The sequence below is a fragment of the Leptodactylus fuscus genome, chromosome 2 (genome assembly GCF_031893055.1).
Source record: "Leptodactylus fuscus isolate aLepFus1 chromosome 2, aLepFus1.hap2, whole genome shotgun sequence".
Lineage (NCBI taxonomy): Eukaryota > Metazoa > Chordata > Amphibia > Anura > Leptodactylidae > Leptodactylus > Leptodactylus fuscus.
Genome location: NC_134266.1, coordinates 138063683 through 138081210, shown reverse-complemented (window position 1 = coordinate 138081210; position 17528 = coordinate 138063683). Strand labels below are relative to the sequence as shown.

General features: G+C 43.9%; 1 protein-coding gene across 1 annotated transcript; it reads left to right on the top strand.

The window, feature by feature from the left end:
• The first annotated feature begins 2413 nt into the window (after positions 1-2413).
• FUCA1 (alpha-L-fucosidase 1) lies at positions 2414-16834 on the top strand. Its single transcript, XM_075264785.1, has 8 exons — positions 2414-2811; positions 7900-8034; positions 8138-8275; positions 10772-10877; positions 13966-14166; positions 14332-14522; positions 14595-14694; positions 15752-16834. The coding sequence occupies exons 1-8, from the start codon at positions 2471-2473 to the stop codon at positions 15890-15892; spliced, it is 1353 nt and encodes a 450-aa protein (XP_075120886.1). The 5' UTR covers positions 2414-2470; the 3' UTR covers positions 15893-16834.
• Positions 16835-17528: the final 694 nt, after the last annotated feature.

Below are 17528 nucleotides of genomic sequence, written 5' to 3'. Positions count from 1 at the left end.
TCTCCCAGCTACTTTCTTCATCTCGCCCTACAACCTGCAGTAGTGACCCCTTCCCCTCATACCTTCTCCAATCTCTGTCGCCTGCTGTCACGACTTACCTTACTAAAATATTTAACCTCTCTCTCTCTTCTGGAATTTTCCTATCCTCCTTCAAGCATGCTGTTATAACTCCGCTATTGAAAAAACCCTCCCTGGACCCATCCTGTGCTGCTATCGACCCTTCTCTAACCTCCCCTTCATCTCTAAACTCTTGGAACACCTGTTCTATTCTCGTTTAATCCGCTAACTCTCTGCTTGACCCCTTACAATCTGGTTTCCGCACTCTGCACTCTACTGAAACAGCTCTCACAAAAGTCTCCAATGATCTCCTAAAGGCTAAATCCAATGGTGACTTCTCTCTTCTTATTCTTCTGGACCTCTCTGCAGCTTTTGACACTGTTGACCATCATCTCCTCCTCACTATGCTCCGCTCAGTTGGCCTCAACGACACTGCGCTCTCCTGGTTCGCCTTTTATCTCTCAGACCGCACTTTCAGTGTATCATTTGCGGGCTCTGTTTCCTCCCCTCTTTCCCTTGCTGTTGGGGTTCCTCAGGGCTCGGTCCTAGGCCCCCTACTCTTTTCTCTCTACACAGCCGCCATTGGACAAACCAATTGGCTTCAGGTACCATCTTTATGCTGATGACACCCAATTATACACATCTTCCCGTGACATTACCCCTGCACTAATACAGAACACCAGCGACTGTCTCTCTGCTGTCTCAAATATCATGTCCTCACTCTATCTGAAACTAAATCTCTCTATGACTGAACTACTACTGTTTCCACCATCTAACAGATCTGTCCCTGATATATCCATTGTAGTCTCAGGCCTTACTATAACTCCTAGGCAGCAGGCCGCTGCCTCGGGGTCATGTTTGACGCAGACCTTTCCTTCACCCCTCATATTGAATCACTCGCATGCTCATGTCACCTCCACCTCAAAAACATCTCCAGAATACGCCCTTTCCTCACCAGAGATACACTAAAGACACTTATTGTCTCTGATTCATTCTTGCCTTGACTACTGTAACTCCTTACTAATCGGTCTTCCCCTCACTAAACTCTCCCCTCTACAATCTATTCTGAACGCAGCGGCCAGGCTCATCTATCAGGCTAGACGCTACAGCGATGCCTCTGGTCTGTGCCAGTCACTACATTGGCTGCCTATTCATTATAGAATAAAATATAAAGTTATCACTCTCACCCACAAGGCTCTCCATAATGCCGCACCTCCATATATTTCCTCCCTCATCTCTGTCTACCGGCCAACCCGTGCTCTCCGTTCACTCAATGACCTAACACTTACATCCTCTATTATCAGAACTTCTCATGCTCGTATACAAGACTTCTCCCGAGCTGCACCACTTCTCTGGAATGCTCTACCCCGGACAATCAGATTAACTCCCAATTTCTACAGTTTCAAATGCAAACTAAAGACACATCTTTTCAGACAGGCCTATCACAATTTCTAACGTAAACCCTTAACCTTCCTCTGTCCCCACTCCCACATCTCCCCACATGATATGATGCCATCTCAGGCTAACTTTATAGGTCCAAGCTCCATCCACATGTTACAGGACACCACTAGTGACGGCTCATAAAGTTTTAAGTTTGTGTAATGTCACCTCTATTACAACATTGTCTGACCACTGTATAAGCAATGCCACCCCTGCTACCTCTTGTATCACCCCCTCTACCTCATAGATTGTAAGCTCTTGTGAGAAGGGCCCTCAGTCCCATTGTGTGAAATGATTTTCTTTGTAATGTATCTTTCTGTCTGTATTTGAACCCTACAAATTGTACAGCGCTGCGGAATATGTTGGCGCTATAGAAATAAAATTTATTATTATTATGGTTTCCGTGGATTTTATACTGAGACCGGAGGAGAGATAAGTCCTCCTTGCAGGTTCTTTTTCTCCCTGCTAGTTTTAAGCAGAATCTGCGGCAGAGTCTGCCACACAGGTGTGAACCTAGGCTTACTGTTGCAGCCAGTTTTGGCCTGTATGGCATGGTCCTCCTTACAATTCCCTCCATGCATTCTCGTGTTGAGGGCATTTTACTGGACCGAGCTGCACAGCATGCGGTTGGCCCGGATTTTTAAAGCTATCTATATCCATTTTGCTACTGTCACGTCTGACCACCGACTAGGCAGTCTGCATTTATAAATCACTTAAAGAAGCGTTATCAACGTGATCGTATTGGGGGCGTGGCTACAGCTATCAGCCCGCCCTTACACCGTCTATTTGCTGCCTAGCCCAAGCGCTTTCACCAGGATGGGGCGTGGCTCTACCGACAAGCGCTTTCCATATTCGTGCACGTTGCCCCTCCCCTCGGCGCTGTAATTCAGAGGCTCCGCCCACAGGGTGGGGTGAGTGCAATGTAGTGAGCCGCTTCCGCACTCATGACTGGAGAACTAGTGTTGTTGTTGTCATGGCCCCTTGTCGGTTCATTCTGTTCCTTATAGCTCTCCACAGCGGGGCTTCAGTCAGATATGAGCCCAACTGGGACTCGCTGGATAAGCGCCCCCTACCGTGCTGGTTCGATGAGGCCAAGTTCGGGATCTTCCTGCACTGGGGGGTGTTCTCGGTGCCCTCGTTCGGTAGTGAGTGGTTCTGGTGGAACTGGCAGCAGGAGAAGAGCGCAGCCTATGTGCAGTTCATGAACAAGAACTACCCGCCCGGCTTCACTTATGCCGACTTCGCCCCGCAATTTACCGCAGAGTTTTTTGACCCGGATTCATGGGCTGAGCTGTTCGAGGCAGCCGGGGCTCGGTAAGTGTCATATCGGTGTGCGGGCTCTGTACAGGGCTGCGGAATATGTCGGTGCTATGTAAATGTATTGTTACTAGTGGCTCTAGCGTGCTCTGACAAGCGGTGCTGACAGTGAGGAGTATGTAATACTGCACCTGCTGACACGATTGTCCTTACAGTGAGGAGTATGTATTACTCCCCCTGCACCTGCTGACACGATTGTCCTTACAGTGAGGAGTATGTATTACTCCCCCTGCACCTGCTGACACGATTGTCCTTACAGTGAGGAGTATGTATTACTCCCCCTGCACCTGCTGACACGATTGTCCTTACAGGTAGGTGTGGGGAGTGACAATGTCCTGACTGGTTTTTCTGGCGGTTCTTTTACCTGCTAGCTATCATGTGATGAAGGAGCTTGTCAAGGAAACAATAGCAAGCCCTGTCAGATCCGGCTTGTTTTCAGGAAACTTGAGTGTTTTTCAACTCTTCCTTGTTCTAATGTAACTCATCTGCACACCTCGGGGCTGGACTGCCTTGTATGATTTGGGGAAATCAGAAAGTAAAATTACTACTACCCCAATTTCCCTGTACTTTTTATTTTTCTTTAATTACAAATAAGCTTGGTAGCCTTCAATCGCCTACGTCAGGTCTCCTCCCCGGAATGGCGCTTGGCATTCAGCACTGATCATGGCCATTAGTGTTGGGTCGCTTCTGTATGATAAAGCGGCTGCCATATTTAAATACATGATATTTGGCATAATAGTACGGCGGATGTCATGAATTGGTTAAGTGGCATTTATCAGCTGGAATATCGGTATCAAAGCTGGCCACAGTGCATTGTAGGGAACATTATGCCGAGCACCATCATACCTATATAGTATAAAGAAAAAGCCATTGTAGCGACACGGTGGCTCAAGAGTTTGCACTGCAGCCTTGCAGCACTGGAGTCCTGAGTTTGAATCCCACTAAGAACAACATCTGCAAGGAGTTTGTATGTTCTCCCTGTGTTTGCGTGGATTTCCTCTACAAAGACTTATTTATAGGGGGAATAAATGTACACTGTGATCCCTATATGGGGCTCATACTCTACATTATAAGAAAAAAACCCAACATTTATATAAAAATGGAAATGAGGCTGAAGTGCAGTGGGGGTCTCTAGGTCAGAATGTAACACTCTAGCATGATTTGATGTGAAATTTCCTGGTAATTGATCCCCTTTAAAGGGGCTGTTCAGGGAGTTAACATGAACGTCCTCCAGTGTTTTCTTCATGCTTGACTTGGTGGTTCCAGGTCACGTGATTGGTACCGGAAGACAGACGAGGGCCTTATTCGGAGTTGTGAAACTGTCTGCCTTTGACTGGATAACTTAAATATGATATAAATCACACCCACTTGACAGCTTAAACAGCATATGCACCAAAATAACTGCACTGATTGCTCAGGAACACGGGGGCTATAGAAGAAATTCTACCTGTGCTGGAATGAGTTAAGCAATGCGTATTAAAGTAATCACTGATGAGGCGTGGCATAAAACTTAACTTATAAAAACACCAATAAACAGTGGTTAATTAGGTCGGAAGGCGCCATAACTTAGTTCTGGCATAATTTAAAAAAATGCCTGTCAGCATTCTGGTATAACTTCTTAGTTTATACCATATAAATTATACACTATGAACTAAGAAATTGTCTGACCGAAAATGCAGAACATAATAAACGCTGTTACCTACCTCTCCCTAATGCTTCAGGCCTACTTGGATGACGTCACAGATGTCACATGGGGAGCCAGGGAGTAAGGTGTTTTGTTTTGTTTTTTTAACTTATTTTGTTTTGTTTTGTTTGTTTCCTCCCCGGCCCTGGATCTCCGATTGTTATACTCTGGGGTCTGAAAAGACACCAGAGTATAATAATTGTTCATGGGTGTCTACAATGGGGCATGTAATACTGTTTGTAAGGCCCAGTTGGGGGCATATAATACTGTGTGTAAGGGCCACTGGGGGGCTGAATGACTTGAGGGCAATTAGCAACTTGGGTTTTGTATGTTTTATAGAGTGGAAACTCTCTTTATTTAGGGACTCTATATAGCACTCTTAAACATTCCCCCATATATTGGGATGTTTTGATATTCCAAGAGAGTGTCAGTGATACGGAGTGTTGCTGCATAGGCAAGTGGAAGCTGTGTATACATTAACAGCCAAGTTCACACGCTATGAAATTAATAGGCTTTCATTTAAGCACATAGAGGGCTCTATCAGCAGATTTACAGGTTATGAGCTAAAGATACGCCTGAATAGCCTTTAAAAAGGCTATTCAGGTGCTGCTACTAGTTTGTAAAAAGTACCCCCCCTGTTTTTGTTAATTATCGTGGAAATCGACGTGTAAATGAGCTTGATCATGCACAGTGGGCGTTCTGTGCACCCCTTAGCGTCATAGCTTCTGGATGACCACCGCTGCCTCCAAGCCCGCCTCCTCCTCCTTATTCTCTATGGGAAAATGGCGCTGGAACGTGTGCAGTAGCGCGCCGGAGGGAGCACTACTGCGCACACGCGTGCTTTCAATAGAAACCGCCGTGAATGAGGAGGAGGGCTTGGAGACAGCGGCAGGCGTCCAGAAGCTATGACGCTAATGGGTGCACGACACGCCCACTGTGCACGATCAAGCTCATTTACATATCGATTACCAAGATAATTAACAAAAACGGGGGGGGAGAGGGTCTTTTTACAAACTAATAGCAGCACCTGAATAGCCTTTTTAAAGGCTATTCATGCATATCTTTAGCTCATAACCCGTACATTTGCTGATAGAGCCCCTTTAAAGGATGGAGAGAACTGAATTTACTGAAAATGCAGCAAGGTTCTCTTTAAAGCGTTAGGCATTCCTGCTGTCTGGGCTATGGAGTCGGTAAGCCAAAGCACTGACGCAGACTCCAACTCCTCTATCGTTCCACAGCTCAACTTTGACTCCTTCATAAATGACTGTCCGATAGATGCAGCAAAACTCCTCCAATTCGCCAAGAAACTTGCATTTGTATGGAATCAAATGTGCAACAAAATCTGCATCTAATTCTACAATGCCAATAATCATGCCATAAAATGATTGACTAATTTTAATGCCAGGCCCCGTGTTGCAAAACTCAGCGTTTTGCCTGTGGCAGAAATACATCGGTAAAAAATGCTGCATTCTACAGTACCTGCGAAGTGGATGGAATTCTGGCTAATCCCATCCACACATTGCAGAAAAAAAGTAAATCTGTGTCAATTGTACATGTGTAAACACAGCGTTTTGCATATTGCTGTAATAGGGGCAAAAAGTTTGCAGAGGAAAACTCTGCAGACCTTCTGAGAAAAAAAAAAATTGCTGTGCTTTCTACATGGGGCCAAAGTCTTATTCTATGTTGAAGCTGGAGTCGGTCACTTTTTTCCGACTCCACCCAAAACTGTCCCTGTACCAGATTCCACCAACTATTGTAGGACTACAGTTTATAAAACAGCAGGGGACACCCATTGGTGACCTAACCAGAAAGTTAATAATAAAATAAAACGTCTACTTTCTCGATCATTATAAAGGAGACCTAATGATAAAACTATAAATCTGTACTATTTAAGTAACAAATATGCAATCTTCTAAGTGTACCTCCAATTTCTGAAAACCTCCGGTATGTCATAATGACCTGTCCGAAGCTGTGATCGATGGCAGTCTGGATGCCGAGAGCTCTGCCAATTACTAAAACAAAGACTCAAAAGCTACCTCCAGCAGTGTTTGGCTCTGCTAGACTGGTCTTTAGAGAGGCGGTTTAGCAGTATACAGGCATAGAAAATGTATATGATTCCATACAATGTTCTGCACCTCCAAGGGGCGCTGATCACTGCCAAAGGGGAATGTGAATGGAGTATCAACACCTGTGTTGCCACTGATAAAAGCTATATCCAGTCATAGGTTTTTTGAAATTGGAGGTAGAATTTAATGGGATTGTCTCACTATCGCAAACTGTCATCTAGGATCCCGTGCCTTATTTGAATGGAGTGTTGTTTGCACATGGAGACTGAATGGAGCAGAAGCACACATACACATACGCTAATTTGAATAGGGGACATGTGACCACCTTTCTCGTATCGGGGAAGATCAGATGTGGGAGCTCAAGTGATCAGACATTTACCATCTATCTAGTTGTGATTGTGAGACATCCCTCTAAGACGGACTAAGGCAATGTACAGCCCATGGGCCACATCCAGCCCTCTGACTGGTTCTGTCCAGCCCGCATAGCTTGTGGATAAAAGTAGATGCTGAATGGGAAGTCCGCTAAAGGACCTGTGATTACGACGTCATCAAAGGTCCTTTAGCTCATTAGGATAGGTTGAGACTTGTTAGAGGTCGGGGCCACACGGAACAGTGTGGTTGCTGTTACACAGAAAGAGCAAACTGACGGGAATGCAGACTGAAGGAAGATGATGAGAGAAGAGACAGTATGAGTAAGAGGAGGGAACTGGGGGCAGACATAGGGGGCAGTTGAACCGAAGGCAGATGGAGGGGGAACAATAAACTAGGGGGCAGATAGAGGGTGACATTAAACTGGGGCAGCTGGAGGAGCATATTAAGCCGTGAGGGGTAGCTGGAGGGGGACATGCCTCTATTTGCTCCCAGTTTAATGTCCCCCTCCAACTACCCCCAGTTTAATGTCCCTTCTAATTTCTGCTAGTTTATACTGGGGCACCAGGAGACGGACTTAATACTGTGGGACATTTGGAGGGGAACATTATAATGTGGGGGCATATAATGTACAGGTTACTGTAGGAGGATTATACTTTGTGGGGGCACATGGAAAAATGATTGAGAATAGGTGGAGTCAATTCAGAAGTGGGTGGAGCTAAATTTGCCACAGCGCGCATAGCCCTCTAGAACCATTTCAATTTCTTATGCGGCCCCATGGGAAAATTAATTGTCCACCCCTGCTCTAAGAGTCTGAAATAGGCCCTTTTTTTTGAAAACCATTGTGTTTATCCGTTTTGTAAAGTATAAACAATATTTGCTAAATTACATAACCATTAACCATTTAGGCCTGACTAATAACTGCTTAACGTAACCCGGCCGTTACATAATCTCTTCTTTGTATAGGTATGTTGTACTGACAACTAAACACCACGAAGGCTTCACCAACTGGCCTTCCCCTGTGTCCTGGAACTGGAACGCGATGGACACTGGACCTCATCGGGACCTTGTAGGAGATCTTGGAAAAGCACTGAAAAAAAGGTTTGCCACCACCAGAGGCATTATTATTGGGGAACCACAATTCAGTAGCACTAGCACAAATAATAATATTCTGACGTAATGTTGGTTTCTCTTTGTTTTACAGAAATCTGCACTACGGATTATATCATTCATTGCTAGACTGGTTTCATCCTCTTTATTTACATGACAAAGAAAATGGCTTTAAAACACAGTATTTTGTGCTTGCAAAGTCAATGCCGGAGCTGTATGATCTGGTAATGAGGTAAAAGCAATACTTTATGCCTAAAATAAGTTTATACTGTACTGTTATTGCGTTGTGCATTCTTGCTTATGAGTGTGTCCATAACACCAAATACTTATGATTGCTTCCTTAAATAAAGATCAGGATAAAGGGCATTAGGGAGCTATATGATGAGTAGTAGAAGTCTAGATCAGGACTGGCTCCCTTTTTGTGCAGTGTCCGCCATGCTATCACATACTCAATAACCTCAAGAGGTCAAAGGCATCATTTTTTTCATACTAACCTCATAGCAGGTATAACACAATACAACATGTCTTACAAATATCTCTTTTGGACTGTAGACTGTGTGTAATAGTCAGAATCCAGTCCACATTGTACATCTTGTGCCATGTATGTTTCATTCAAAATGCTGTGGGAGCACACTGCTGTGCAAAATATATGGAAGCCAAGATTCTGGATCTTTATGAACAAGTTGCAAGACTAACATCCATTGTTATCTTGGAAAGAGATTTGCTGCTCACAGATCAAAAATTTGCTTGGGTGAGTGCAAGGGAAATGGTAGTATGGAGACAAAATAAGGCCACTAGCTTGATGACAGTTAGACTGCAGTGGGGTAGAGGGAAAAGTGTTATGGAGGTTATTCCTGAGCTGTCAAAGCCAACTAGTTTGCTTAGAGTGGGTTCACATCTGTGTTGAGTCTCTGTTTAGAGACTGTCGCAGCGACCACCGAAAATCATTGGGCAAAAAATTGCTGCAAATCCACCTTTTTCATTTGGTGTTTTCAGTTTAAAAGAATGGACACCTGACAGATCACGTTAGTTAGTGGGGGTCTGCTGGACACCGATGGTGTGCGCTATTTTAATAGTCAGTGTGTCCATTGTTCTGGTCTTCCGATGAACCAGAAAAATGGACGTAGGAGTATAGATGTGCTGCAGACTGCTTCTTACTGTATACACCCCTTGCCTCAGATGAATTACAAGAATTCTCTTAGCCTGGTGCTGTGTAGCTGGATGTGCCTGGCCTCCTGGCTGCCATGGCATTCCCTCATGATCTTATTACTGGGAGGGAAGGGGCGATCTTCCAATGATAAAATTAAACTATTTTGCTATTTCTACAAATTTCTAGTTTCATGCAGCACCTTAACCACTAAAAAATGGGTTACCACCTTTAGAATCTCCTTTGCCATTGAACTCTAAGGGACAGATAGCACAACTATATCATTATTTACACCCCTGCTGGGATAACACCACGTGTCCTTAATGGAGACCAAAAAAAGGTAAATTGGCAGTCATTAAAGAGGTTTTCCCACCTCCCTCTCTCACCAGTTTGCCTGCTGTCTCCTCTTCTCACTTCCTATATTTTTCAACAAGCTGATGGGAAGGTTTTCACTTTGATGGACAGGACACTATGAAGGACATTAGTAGATATAGACTTTGCCTATACCATGAGAAATTTATTATGATTGCTAGAAATCTAATATAATTGCAGATAATATGCACAATAAGTGTATATTACATTTAGGGTGCATGCACACTACGTAACGCCGGGCGTGTATGAGAGCCGTACACGCCGGCGTTACAGCAGGGCTGCCGAACACTTCCCATTCACTTCAATGGGAGTGCTCGTAAACGCCGCTGTTACGAGCGCTCCCATTTGAAGTGAATGGGAAGTGTTCGGCAGTCTGCTGTAATGCCGGCGTGTACGGCTCTCATACACGCCCGGCGTTACTCAGTGTGCATGCACCCTTACACAGATTTAGGAAGCAAAAAATGTATACATGCCCATAGGACTGATAAGATAACATTGAGTTTAAATACACTTAATTTCACCTTTGTGTTTACATAAGAGAGATATTAAACTGTCCAAGCCTTTATCAGCAACATATAATTAGCTGACCTGATTGCCAGAAACTTAATGGTAGGAGAGAACACTCTGAAAGGAATCCAGAGCACTACGCCTTTCCCCCTTTAGAAAGCAATGAGTCAAGTCATTTTTTCTAGATCACATAAAAGGCGTGTGTCTTGGCAACAATGTGTTTAAAAAAAAAAAGAAGGTGGAGGCGTGGTGTATTTAGGAGACCGCTTGCTTTTCCGGGCAAGCTTTTACTTTATCTTTATTTTTTTTTAAAAAAAAGGTTTGTTAGCGCTATTAATGGGTTAATAAATGCACCCAATTACCTTTAGCAGCGTTATGAGGGATTTCTGGGTTTCTACTTGAGCTCCTGGCATCTTCTGCATTTGTGTACGTGGTGTAGCTTCCTGTTCTTTTAACCTGCAACTGCAATGATGCATTGCTCTTCACTCAGAGCTGACTCGCACTACCTCTCTCACACCCCCTGGACAGCCCTGACCCCTTTAACTCAGCAGTATAGATAGGATCCTTGAGTTGGGAATACCCTTTTCACAAGTTGAAGGTCCCTTTACCTTGAATGCTTACGTTTATTTGATTTCTGGTTCTCTGATGTAGTAATTAAATTACTTTTGTGTGTTTGTGGATTTTTTTTTTTTTTTTCTTCAGATATGAGCCAGATTTGCTGTGGTCTGATGGGGACTGGGAATCGCCAGATACTTACTGGAACTCCACTGGTTTTCTAGCCTGGTTGTACAATGACAGTCCTATTAAGGTATGCTTGCCATTTTCATTAAAAATTAATCTGAGTTTTTCCCACTTAAGGAGGACCTCCACCATTTGAGGTTCTTATTGTCTATTAATTGGGTCCACTACATTGATTCCAGCACAGTTGGAATTTCCTCTCTAGCCTTCACCATTCACGAGCTCTGTATTGTCAGAAAGGCAGTGTCATGCCGGGAAAGTGTGTGGGTGGTTTGGATGGGGGGGGGGGGTGATTCAGAGCTCCAATCGGACGCAGCAAATTTCAGCTCAGAATCGCACCTCTTCCTTACTCCTGCCTGACACCACCCTCTTGAGAGTACAGAGCCTAAATGGCATATAAGGCTCCAAAATTAACGGCACTGAATGCTTGAAAATGATAAGGGCTACAGAAAAAATTCCAAATGTTGGAATCGGTGGAGCAGCGCCTATTGCTTGAATTAAATAGCTCGACTTGGTTGAGGTGATGAAAAGTCTTCTTTTAAGGCATTTAATATTGATTGGTATATCATAAATGTCTGACTGCTGTACACGTGTGCCGAGTGAGGAAACAGCTTGGTAGCAGCAGCGCAGACCCAGACAGCCAGAGACAGGGACATAAATGTGTGATTGAAATAGGTTTATTTGAGAAAAAAAAAACCAAAGCCCCCAATTGTTTAAGCTGGCATTTTTCCATATTCTAGTTATAACAGGGGCAGGAAAACTCTGCAGGCATCAGACATTCTGTGAAAACTGCAGAAGAAAAGCAATGCATTTCCGCCGCATTTTTTTTTTTTTTGTTTTGCTTCACTATTTGGGGCTTTAGCCTTAGAGCACTAGCCCAATTGTTTAAGTGATTTTTCCCACTAGCCACACCTATACCTAGAGTTTCAAATGAAGAGTGTTTGAATAGAGAAGCGGTGTGCGTGCATAGCTACTGCTCCTTTCACTTCTATGGGATTGTATGAAGTCGCTTAGTACATTGTTCTTAGCAGTGGCGGATCCAGGGTTTGCGGGGCCCTGGGCAATTGACTTTGGCGGGGCCCTACTTACTGGGGGTCTCGCACTTCTAACCTGTACTTCCCAACTGTTGAAGACTAGAAAGAGGGAACAAAATGTGCGGAGCGCACCGCAGCAAATTAGGCCCCGCCCACTTTTATGTTGACTCCTCCGATTCTCATTCAATTTTCATGTGATTCCACACAGTATAATCCTCCTATAGTCACCCGTAAATTATATCTCCCCCCCCCCCCCCATTTTCATACACCCTTCATCTACCCCTAGTTTCATGTCCCCCCCCTCTATCTCTGTCCCCAGTTTCATGCCGTTCTCCCCCCTTCATCTGCCCCAGTGTCATGCCGTTCTCCCCCCTTCATCTGCCCCAGTGTCATGCCGTTCTCCCCCCTTCATCTGCCCCAGTGTCATGCCGTTCTCCCCCCTTCATCTGCCCCAGTGTCATGCCGTTCTCCCCCCTTCATCTGCCCCAGTGTCATGCCGTTCTCCCCCCTTCATCTGCCCCAGTGTCATGCCGTTCTCCCCCCTTCATCTGCCCCAGTGTCATGCCGTTCTCCCCCCTTCATCTGCCCCAGTGTCATGCCGTTCTCCCCCCTTCATCTGCCCCAGTGTCATGCCGTTCTCCCCCCTTCATCTGCCCCAGTGTCATGCCGTTCTCCCCCTTTCATCTGCCCCAGTGTCATGCCGTTCTCCCCCTTTCATCTGCCCCAGTGTCATGCCGTTCCCCCCCTTCATCTGCTTCAGTGTCATGCCGTTCTCTCCCCCTTCATCTGCTTCAGTGTCATGCCGTTCTCTCCCCCTCTATCTGCCCCAGTGTCATGCCGTTCTCTCCCCCTCTATCTGCCCCAGTGTCATTCTGTTCTCTCCCCCTCTATCTGTCTCAGTGTCATGCCGTTCTCCCCCCTCCATCTGCCCCAGTGTCATGCCGTTCTCCCCCCTTCATCTGCCCCAGTGTCATGCCGTTCTCCCCCTTTCATCTGCCCCAGTGTCATGCCGTTCTCCCCCTTTCATCTGCCCCAGTGTCATGCCGTTCCCCCCCCTTCATCTGCTTCAGTGTCATGCCGTTCTCTCCCCCTCTATCTGCCCCAGTGTCATGCCGTTCTCTCCCCCTCTATCTGCCCCAGTGTCATTCTGTTCTCTCCCCCTCTATCTGTCTCAGTGTCATGCCGTTCTCCCCCCTCCATCTGCCCCAGTGTCATGCCGTTCTCACACTCACACACACACTCACCATTCCTTGTTCCCCCGCAGCTCTCTCCCTCATACACATATTGTAGCCGCGATGTGATGACGTCATCACATCGTGGCTACAAATGCCGGAGCTCAGCGTTCAAGCAGGAGCTGAGCTGTGACAGCTCCTGCTTTCAACGCCTACGTTGTCAGCTCATCGGCGTCCTACCGCCGATGAGCTGAATACATAGGCGTTTAAAGCAGGAGCTGTCAGCTCCTGCTTTAACGCTGAGCTCAGTTGGAATTGGGACATGCTGACCGGGACCATTTTGTTAGGTCCCGGCCGCGCTGCGGGGCCCCGCTAAGCGCGGGGCCCCGGGCGGTTGCCCGGCTTGCCCGGCCCTGGATCCACCCCTGGTTCTTAGACCACGGCTTCATTTGCTTCTATTGGACTAACGTGCACTACCTCTCCATTCACACATGGTCTTGCACCCCTGTTTTCATAACTGCTAGGGGACCAAATGGTCAATTTTTTTTTGTTTTTTCTAAAAAAAATATATTTTTAACATAAGTCCTAGTAAATTGGAGGAAATACTCTTACATCTGCCCCTTAGTATAAATTTTTCAAAATTTTCTAAAACAACTCCGCTTTATCTGTTTTTTTTATTCAAAAGACAGATTAAAAAAACAAAAAACATATAATGGTATGATGCATAGCTACCACTTGAGCTGGAATCAAAACTATCAAAGAGATGCCTGTAAGGTTCACCAGTAGAAATAATCTGGTTTAATTCACCTGGGATTGTTTCTCAACTACTACAATGAACATATTATTTTTGTGTTCTCTTTATTATAATGGTCTATTTACTCTAATTATTACTTTTATGTAACTTTGCAATTTTTACGTATAAATTTAATAATGTATTTAAATTTACTTGTAGGACAAAGTTGTAGTCAATGACCGTTGGGGAAGTAACTGTTCTTGCCATCATGGAGGGTACTATAATTGTGCTGATAAATACACTCCATCTACACTACCAGACCACAAGTGGGAGAAATGTACTTCCATAGACCACTATTCTTGGGGCTATAGACGCAACATGCAAGTGAATCAGATGATGGATGAAGGCAACATAATTGCAGTGAGTAATACTGATCAGGTGCTACCCAATATGTTATATGGTTTAATTGGATTATGGAAGGTATGCACTGCTGTTAATCAAGAATATGCGGATATACTAATGATGGCACCATATATATGGATTTTTATGTATGTGTTACTAATACTAACATGTAACACACCCTAGGAATTGATGCAGACAGTGAGCTATGGAGGAAATTATCTGTTAAATGTGGGACCCAGCAAGGAAGGCCTGATAATGCCGATTTTCCAAGAAAGGCTTCGGAATGTTGGGAAGTGGCTGAGCATTAATGGAGAGGCAATTTATGCCACTAAGCCTTGGAGAGTGCAAGCAGAGAACTGTACAGTCGGTGTCTGGTAAGTACAGGTATTCTCAAAAGTAGGATTGTTGGGCATGATCCAAATCTAAGTAAATATCATCTTTTTCAGGTACACTGCTAAGGGTTCATCTGTATATGGCACATTCTTAAAGTGGCCTGAAGATAATATTCTAAAGCTGCAGTCCCCGAAACCCACCCCAGCTACCAATGTAAGTATCCTAATAACCTGTAGATAACCTGTCCTGAGGTGCTGCAGGCTTTTATCAATTGTTCCAGCTTCACTGTTAAGATATTGAACCACAGTGTGCTTTGGTGTTGGACCAGTTTTCTATTAAGGAAAATAAATGACCGTTAATAGCAAGCATTATAAACTGATATTTGTAGTTAAGATGGGACAGACAATATCTGGGTGACATTAGATGTGAGGTGGTTAATGGGACACATGGATACATGTGGTAAGCTAAACAGTTGAGACGGTTATAGGCATACTGGCCAGAAAACCAGTTTAGTTAATAAGGTCCATTGGGATACATGTGTAATCGCTGTTGTTGAGGTCCACCTATCTGTTCTGGTTCTCGGACAGACCAGAACCAGACCAGAAAAAAATAAAAAAAAAAATTTACTCTAGGCTCACACTAGAATCGGCCCAGATGGGCTGATTCTAGTGTGAGCCTAGAGTAAACAGACAACAATTTTTTTTATTTTTTTGGTTCTTTTTTACATTGAGGTCTATGGAAAACAGATTACATACTGATAGCAATCAGTTTGTCCATTTTGCAATATGCTCTAAATGAAGAAGGGGGAAGAAAAATAAACTGGTGAAAAACTGATTACAAACTTGGGGAGCGTTCACACTTGTACCTTTTTTTTTTTTTTTTTTTTTTTTTTTTTTTTTTTTTTTAAATTTTTGGGACGAACACAAATCCCTGCATGTCCAAAAAAAGTCTCCAGGTGGAGAGGCTGCATACGGGAATTGTCGGTTTGCTTTTAAAACCCATTCAAACGATTGGTTTTTAAAACTGACCGCCGGAAAGCTGTTCCCTGTCCAGTTTCTCAGGGAATAGGACAGAGACCCGACGGAGTGACACAGGATGGACATGGCGCAAGTGTGAATGCCCCCGACACAGTTTTAATCTTCAAAGTTTGAAATCAGTATGTAATCTTCAAAAAACTGATTTCAAACGGATTTGCCGAATGCAGATTTGAACCAGGACTTACATAATCATTATGTATTTATATTTATTTTATTTAAATTGCTGCCTGCAGGTGACCATGTTAGGCCTTACTGGGATATTGAAATGGCAACAAGACCCAGAACATGGTCTACTTATTCAGCTACCAGTTATCGCTCCTGGAGTCTTCCCTGTGGAATATGGCTGGACCCTGAAATTTGAAGGTGTAAACTAAAGCCTGTTAGAAGCTGGAAAGTGACAAGATCGGAAGTCTGTTTGCATTTGTCCATATAATTTATGGGAAAAGTGAGAATGAGAAGTTTGATTAACTCTTCCCATTGGTGAAGCTCATGGGAGATGCACTGCTCTATGATTGCTGTATTAAATCGAATTCCAATACCAGGGCTGGCATTATGCTGTTAAGGGTCTTCATAAAATGTGGTGTCTTCAGATTCAGGGGTTCTCTTTTCATCTGTCAAGTGATTGTCTAAAGTGCTTTGAGGCCCTGAAGCAGGTACATATCATAGTCTCTAAGCAAGCCCCAATTTATTACATCTGAATTCTGCCTGGCATAACTGACTAATCTAGTTTAAGATGTGCACTGTACTCGTGTCTGAATTTCAGAGCAAATGTGAATTGCGCTATACCACCAGTTTCGATCCACTATCATTCAGTACATTTACTATTACCTTCTAAAGGGGTTGTCTAGCAATTAGAAATATCTGGGATATCTATAGGATGGGGAATAAATATCTTATCAGAGGGGGACTGACTGCCAACTCCTGACTGATCAGCTGTACAGACTGTTTCCAGTGCCCGTACTATACACAACATGGGTCCTGAAGCAGTTGGCTCCAGTCCATGTATAGTGGCTGGGTGCGGGCACTGTACTCGGCTACCATTGACTTCTATGTGCTGGGTAAGTTCCCCTTGTGTCTCATAAATATTTACAGATCTTGAAAGGGAATTTCTTTTCTTCTCTAGTAGCCTGTGATGGTGTCTGCCGTAAAGCATTGTTTATGTGGATGCAGCTGAATGTGAAAGAAGAATGAATGCATCTGACCTTTTGCACAGTAAGGGTAGGAGAGAGTTCGTCAACCATACTGATTTTTCTTTAGACTTACTTCTTGGCAGTTCCATTCCTTCAATACTTTTTAATTTGTGAATTGTGTTTGCCTTTTTTTGTATTTTTTTTTTTTTTTTCAGTTCTGATTAAATGATTGCTTACCTATGTTTGTATTTTTATGTGTATTTGTCTGAATTTTTTTATTGTATTTCCTGTACTGTGGGGACAGTAATCTTTTTTGAGTTGCTGCTCTGATAACTGAATTAAAATAGATGCTTTAGAGCAGCCATATAGACAATAGGAAACTGTTGACTGGAGATGTTCTATGCTTTGTGACCTATGGGCCTGTGGCCATCGGCTATTGTCTGTGCTACATCTGGCATTGTCTTCCTCCAGCTTTATAAAAGTGTGGTTCAGATATTAAAGTTTTAAGATTCAGCTTGTGAAGTCAAAACCAGGAACCAGAAATGGCAACTGCTCTCTATACTTTCACCCTTAGGATCCACACCTGATTTTGAATTCAAGAACTGCATCTAAAAACCTAAATGTATGAAACCACCCTAGTAGGTGTTTTCTGTCAATGTGAATCTGCCTGTGATGTCAATTAGACAGCAGCTTAATGGTCACTGTTAAAGCTCCAAAATGTCAGGTTTCTTTAAATATAGATAATGTGGTAGAAGTACTACATTATTACCATTTAAACTTTCTCTGACAAGAACGTAAGGGCTTAAAGGGGTCATTTGATTTTTAGTGTTGATGGCCTATCCCTGAGCGCCTTGAAATCTATGGGGCAATATTGAACTTC

Bases quoted from the DNA above. Each gene is read 5' to 3' on its own strand.
- FUCA1 (XM_075264785.1), top strand. From the start codon at position 2,471: ATGGCCCCTTGTCGGTTCATTCTGTTCCTTATAGCTCTCCACAGCGGG. The intron at 14,523-14,594 runs GTAAGTACAGGT...CATCTTTTTCAG, and splicing joins AACTGTACAGTCGGTGTCTG to GTACACTGCTAAGGGTTCAT. The intron at 14,695-15,751 runs GTAAGTATCCTA...TGCTGCCTGCAG, and splicing joins AACCCACCCCAGCTACCAAT to GTGACCATGTTAGGCCTTAC.